The 6126-nt window shown below is 52.3% G+C and overlaps 1 protein-coding gene and 1 long non-coding RNA gene across 2 annotated transcripts in view; both read left to right on the top strand.

Moving 5' to 3' along the window:
* LOC112482410 overlaps nt 1–2154 on the top strand; it is a 5788-nt gene extending 3634 nt beyond the window's left edge. Inside the window, exon 3 of the long non-coding RNA XR_003047298.1 lies at nt 758–2154. This is a non-coding gene — a long non-coding RNA (uncharacterized LOC112482410). The remainder of the gene's footprint in view (nt 1–757) is intronic.
* Nucleotides 2155–4367: 2213 nt separating this feature from the next.
* The window catches only part of SIX1 (SIX homeobox 1), a 4391-nt gene continuing 2632 nt past the window's right edge, over nt 4368–6126 (top strand). The window contains exon 1 of the mRNA XM_006915097.3: nt 4368–5242. Within this exon, the coding sequence (XP_006915159.1) occupies nt 4683–5242 (560 nt within the window). The 5' untranslated portion in view covers nt 4368–4682. The remainder of the gene's footprint in view (nt 5243–6126) is intronic.

Raw genomic sequence — 6126 nt, 5'->3', positions numbered from 1 at the left:
AAAAGAGGGAGAGAAGGTGAGATAGAAATAAGATAGACTGAAAGAGAATTAAAGAATGAGAAACAGGTTCACACACAGAATAATGAGCTTCCTCTTTCAGACTGAAAAGAGAATGAGAGAGAGAGAGAGAGAGAGAGAGAGAGAGAGAGAGAGAGAGAGAGAGAGAGAGAGAGATTCATAGAGAGACCAGACGTGGGGACACACACACACACAGAGAGGATAACCCCTCCAAATACACACATCTCAGCTCTGTTCCCCTGCAATCTGAATTCTCTCGAAGTGTTGTCTCTCAGTCTTTCTCTCTCTCTCTCTCTCCCTCCCCCCGCCCCGGGACAATGTGGAGACTGTATTTTCAGGAGCCGCGCGGGGCGGCAGCGTTTTTAGCAGCAAGCGGGGCTGGAAGCTCTGTTTGTCCAGGTGTGGGTGAGGGCGGGGGTCGGGGGTCGGGGGTCGACGGTCCCCCTTCTCCCCTCGCGTCTTGGGCTAGCGCTGAGTTTTCGCACCAAGGAAAAAGCGGGAGGTTCTGCTCGCAGGCTTCCCGCTTCCAGGAGAAAACTCCCTCCATACATACATAAATATATTAAGAGATTAGACAAATCTTCATTGTTCAGAAATAAGCCGTGGAGGCCGGCCGGCTCTCCCTCGGTCCGGCCTAGCATGGCTGAAAGAGAGGGAGGGAGAGAGGCGGGGGCCGTGCGGATCCGGTGTCACGTTGCAGATTCCCACTAAAGATAACGAAACGTGATCTATTTTTCAGAACAGCAAGTGGATGGGAAAGAACCTTGACAACACAAAACTCATTTACTAATGGACTGGTTTTGGGTTTCTCTTCTCCTGGTCCGCAAACCGCCCTGCCTGAGCCCTCGGCCTATTCAGACCTCTCCAGGAGTGAAATCCCCCAGGAGGCAGGTGGGCGGCTGCTCCCGCGCTGCGCCGGCCGTCCGAGTCCGGGATCCCAATGGCCGAAGGCACCCGGAGTTTCCGACCAAGAAGAAGAAAAAGACGAATGTTATGTTGTCACATTCGTCTTTGGGGGAGTCCCTGCACTGCCCTAGAGCGACGACGCTAATTTACTGAACACCTCCAGATGCTCTTCCCTTCCAAATATCTGTAGGTAGAGTAGGATTCCCGCTGTCCTTCTTGATGGCGAAGGAATTCCAAGAAAGCGGGCCCAGAGCACCAAAGCATCTCGCTCCAAGCCAGAAGGGAAACAAGTGGGACCCAGCCAGAAATTTTTGAACCAAGGCCTTATGTCAGCCCAGCCAGAAATCGCAGTAGCAACTAGTGCCTCCGCATTGGTCTTTCTGTAGACCAGTTGTGCGCACCCCCGGCCATTACCTGTACAGAAGAGATACAGAAGAGCTGAAACTTGGCGTCGGACACCGCTCACCAGCCGCGTTACCCTCGGGAGCCGCGATGCGGTGAGGGCAGCAGCTAGAGTTGGTCGTTCCCTTTAAATCTCGGACGCATCTCTGTTTTTCTTGTGATTTGCATTGACAGCGAAGGTTTTAAGTTACTAGAACAACCCAAACCTTTCTGTGTGCGATTTAAAATGGATCATTTGGTTTATGTGGTTTGTAAATTCATGTCATTTTACTTCTTTTAGTGGTTTTCAGTGAAAGGTTCCATTTTGGGAAACCTTATATATCCGAGCCAATAATTAACATTTATAACAATTGGTTCCCCTATCCAAGGGATCGAAATAGCAGGTAGGCTCGTTAGTACAAAGCGAATGGCACTTTTCCTTTCCAGTTACGCGATCTGTTGGATTAAGCGCACGGAGAAAAGCTAGCGGGCCCGGGCACGGCCTGAGGATGATCACCACTGCTCATCAATCCCGGTCTCCGCAATCATGGTGTCCACGCGGTCATCTTCCCACTTGTCGCCAGTGTCTAGTATGTCCTGGTTCCTTTTGAAGAGAGATGAAAAGAAGTGGGCAGGAAGGTTTGGAGGAAGCAGGAAAAAAAGTGGTCATATTGGTGTCTAATTGCTATCTTTCGGCTCCCCCTCCTCCCCTGTAAATTTATACCTGCCGTTATTTGTCCAAGCTATGCCTCATTTCCTTATACAAAATTGTTCATTATAAAGTACACCCCGTACTCAACTTACCGTTTATCTTTTGAGAGCTGTGACTGTACTTACAGGCACCTGCCCCACGACACACATATCCTAATTCTGCGCACTTGCTCCAGACTTTAGGGTATTAACTGAGTTTTAGAGCCGAGTTTAAAACTCTGTTCTGGTCCTCACACAGCTGCCATGTCAGTAAGGACTGTTCCAAGCAGACATTCCTTCTGGCAGGACACTGCCGCCTCTTAAAACTTCATCTGAAACATCATGAGTACTAAAATAAGATGGCGAGGGAAAATTACCAGACACATGGGCTTGGGCTCAGCCATGCCAGGCTTCCAGTTTAGAAAATAAGTCATTGGGCGTACCATGTGGTAGGGGCTCTTTTGAAATAATATGCACCTATTAAATACACTTTAAAATAATGCCAAATGTAATGAAATATCAGCATCTGTTTCCAAGATCTAATTGCATGAGATACTGCAGATTTTCAATGATGCAAAAAGCATTGTTTTGGGAGTTCAGCAGAGAAGCAGCTTCTCTCTACTTGGAATATCTCAAGAGTCAGCCAGGAAGGGGAAACCCTTCCTAAGTTTAAAATGTATATTGCAGGATACACTGGGCTGAGTGCATTATCTTAAAACCATATAAATAATACAAGGGAAAACCCACACAATGCTTCTATTCTCCCATTTTGTCTCAATACGCAAAGGGTTCTGTGAATCTGGGCTCTGTCTGATGGAATCAAAACATTTAAAGAAGACAAGCAAGTTTAAAGAGCCTTGAGTTTGTTCTTTGCATTCACTAAGAGGGTGCATTTAAATCAAAAGTATTTTTGAAGTGTACTTACAATTCTGTTTTGAACTTATCTAATCAGAGATAAGTATAGTCATAAAGTCACTCTCCTTCAACCACTCGGCTCCCCTTATCTCAGCACATTGTTCTTATCTTCTGCCAGTCTCAGCTACTGACAATAGATTATCTTTGTTTAGAAACGCTAATTGTTTTCAAAATCTTTTTAGTAATTGCTTTGGAACAAGGTGTGCAAATGAGGCTTAAGATAATTACAGCTTCATTTGTTTGAGCAGTTTTACTAAGTATTCTCTATACATATACAAAATAACAGATGATGGGACCGCAATTGCAGGACATCTCTCATTCCCTGGCAGTAAAGTAGGCTAGCATTGCAACGCACGCACACACACACACGCACACACACGCACACACACACCCCTTCTTTTATTTAATCTTCTTGGAGCCACTGTCGTCCTCAGTTTGAGGGAAGCGTCCCTCTCCGAGCAGGGCAAGGATTATATTACAACCAGAGGGCTACTGGAGCCGGACACATTTTTATTTAATTTACACCCCATCCAGCACCTTCCGTACGAGGTTCCTAAAGCATTTTGCTAATAATAAATAAAGCTTCTGGTCATTCCGCAGTAGCAAAGGTGGCCTTGGAAAATGCAACCTCGCAGATGCAGAAACTGAGTCAGAAGCCTGCAGGCTAAAACCATAGAACATTAAGATACCAAGTCACTAATGAACCCTTGGAATCTTTCTCTGCTCCTCCACTATGCTCTAAAACAGCTCTTTGCGCGAGCCCAAATAGTCGCAGGCTTCTGAGAATAAGGGGAGCGCTATTCCAGTTGGGAGTACACGTGCTCTTTGGAGGGCGGTGGGGGCATGGGGTGGGGGCGAGGAGAAAGGAGGAGAGAATTAGGTTTGGCTCCTGGAGCTGAAGCCAGCCCGGAGAGAAGCCACTCTTCCAGAGGCTGCAGCCCGAAGCTCTAGTGTGCTTTTATATTATTTATTCCATTCCATAAGCTATTTATCAACCCATTATTTATTCATTCCAACATTAAGGTAATTAAATATGAGCTCACTCGGAAAGGGCACGTCTGCAAGGGACAGGGACAGGAGTACAGGGAGAGGAGGGGGAATTAGAAGACCTAGAGTCATTGATTTGCATAGAGATGTGCGCGGCTGCCCTTAGGTGACACTGGAGAGGGGGACTCACGTTGCAGGGTCCTGACGCGCTCACCCACTCCCAACCGCCTCCCGCTCCCGGGCAGCGCCGCCACCTTATTACCTCCGCCTCCGCCCACCCCACACCCCCCGCCCTCCACCTCGTTTCCCACCTCTCCGGGTCCTTTTTTTTTTTCCCCTTCTCCACAGCCTCGCCCTCCCCGCGCGGGGCGGTGCGGCCTCCTAGCCCTGGCGGGCGGTGCGCGGGCTGGCCAGCCCCGGATAGGCGCCGTCCTCAGCCAATCAGCGCTCCGGAGACGCTGCGCGCTTTAAGGCAGCTGACGGGAGAACAGAAACCAAGTTCCCCGGCAACCAGCAGCATCCACCCGGCGGGAGGCCGAAACCAGCAAGGCCCGAAAGGCTGCGGAGTGAGCTGGCCGCTCCGCGTCCTGCGTGCGCCCCAGTCTTCTTCCTCCTCTTCCTGGGCCGCCCATCCCCAAATCTCAACTTGCTTTTTCGTCTGGGGAAAGCCTAGGGAGGGGGTTAGGAGCAGCCGCACCCCCCTCCCTTCGGCTGCCGCCCCCTGCTTTTTCGGCTCTGCTCCCTGCCGCGTGCGCCCGGGCAGTGCGCCCCGGCAGGCCCCAGCCATGTCGATGCTGCCGTCGTTCGGCTTTACGCAGGAGCAAGTGGCGTGCGTGTGCGAGGTTCTGCAGCAAGGCGGGAACCTGGAGCGCTTGGGCAGGTTCCTGTGGTCACTGCCCGCTTGCGACCACCTGCATAAGAACGAGAGCGTGCTCAAGGCCAAGGCCGTGGTCGCCTTCCACCGCGGCAACTTCCGCGAGCTCTACAAGATCCTGGAGAGCCACCAGTTCTCGCCTCACAACCACCCCAAGTTGCAGCAACTGTGGCTGAAGGCGCACTACGTGGAGGCAGAGAAACTGCGCGGCCGGCCCCTGGGTGCCGTGGGCAAATATCGGGTGCGCCGAAAATTCCCGCTGCCGCGCACCATCTGGGACGGCGAGGAGACCAGCTACTGCTTCAAGGAGAAGTCGCGGGGCGTACTGCGGGAGTGGTACGCACATAACCCCTACCCCTCGCCGCGTGAGAAGCGGGAGCTGGCCGAAGCCACCGGCCTCACCACCACCCAGGTCAGCAATTGGTTTAAGAACCGGAGGCAAAGAGACCGGGCCGCCGAGGCCAAGGAAAGGTACGCGGCGTGCTTCCCGCTGCTGGGGCGACCGGGTTGGCTTCCTTTCCCCTCCGCCCCTTCCCGCCCCCGCAGGCACTCGCCACCGCGTCCTCCCCGCCCGCCCGAGCCACTAGTCCGCCGGGCGGCGCCCGGGCCTCCGCAGCACTGCACCGAAAGTTCATGAACTCTGCGACGGCTTGCTAGGGATAGGGACTCGTTTGATTTGAGCGCCCTTGCGTGGGCTTCTTGGGGTGTGAGTGTCGGGAAATATTGGCGCTAGTATTGTTTTTCCTGCCTCTCTGGCTGGGGTTAGGAGGAGTGCTGGGGGTGGAGAGTGGATTTCTAGATCAACTAGAAGGGAAGTGTTGATTGGTAACGCGCGGAAAGGGGTTCGGTGGAAGGTGAGGGTCGCGAACCTCTCTCCACTTGCTCCCCAGAGCGGTGGAGCTGACCTGAGACATCTACTCTGCTCCCACTGCCGCCCTATGCTTTACTCACGCTCTCCTGCTAGTCTTTTGGGCGAGAGGTCGCCGCTTCATTCTACACTAGCCTTACAAAGGGAGGAGTCTTTCAAAAATCCTCAGAAAAGAAAACTTTTGGAGAGGTGGCGGCGTTGCATTTACTCCTCGGCGCCCCAAGCCCAGAAAGAATTGCTCCTCCCCGGATCTCTCGCGCGTGGCCGGCCTCTGTGGCTCATCTGTCTGGCTGTCCGCGTCGCCGACTCGGATGAGGCAGGGGTCTCGAGACTCAGGCTTCTCTCCAAGCCTTGGAGCTCAGAAGGCAATACTTAAAAAAAACAAAAAAAAAAACAAAAAAAGCCGTCTCTGCCTCCGCCCTCCTTGCGCTGTTACCCCCGGGCCACCTGGCCCCGCTCCCCCAGTTCGCTGTAGTTTCCTACCGAG

Source organism: Pteropus alecto, unplaced genomic scaffold (assembly GCF_000325575.1).
Source record: "Pteropus alecto unplaced genomic scaffold, ASM32557v1 scaffold276, whole genome shotgun sequence".
Taxonomy (NCBI): Eukaryota; Metazoa; Chordata; class Mammalia; order Chiroptera; family Pteropodidae; genus Pteropus; species Pteropus alecto.
The sequence above is the reverse complement of the archived record's forward strand: the minus strand, read 5'-3'. Positions and strand labels throughout refer to the sequence as shown.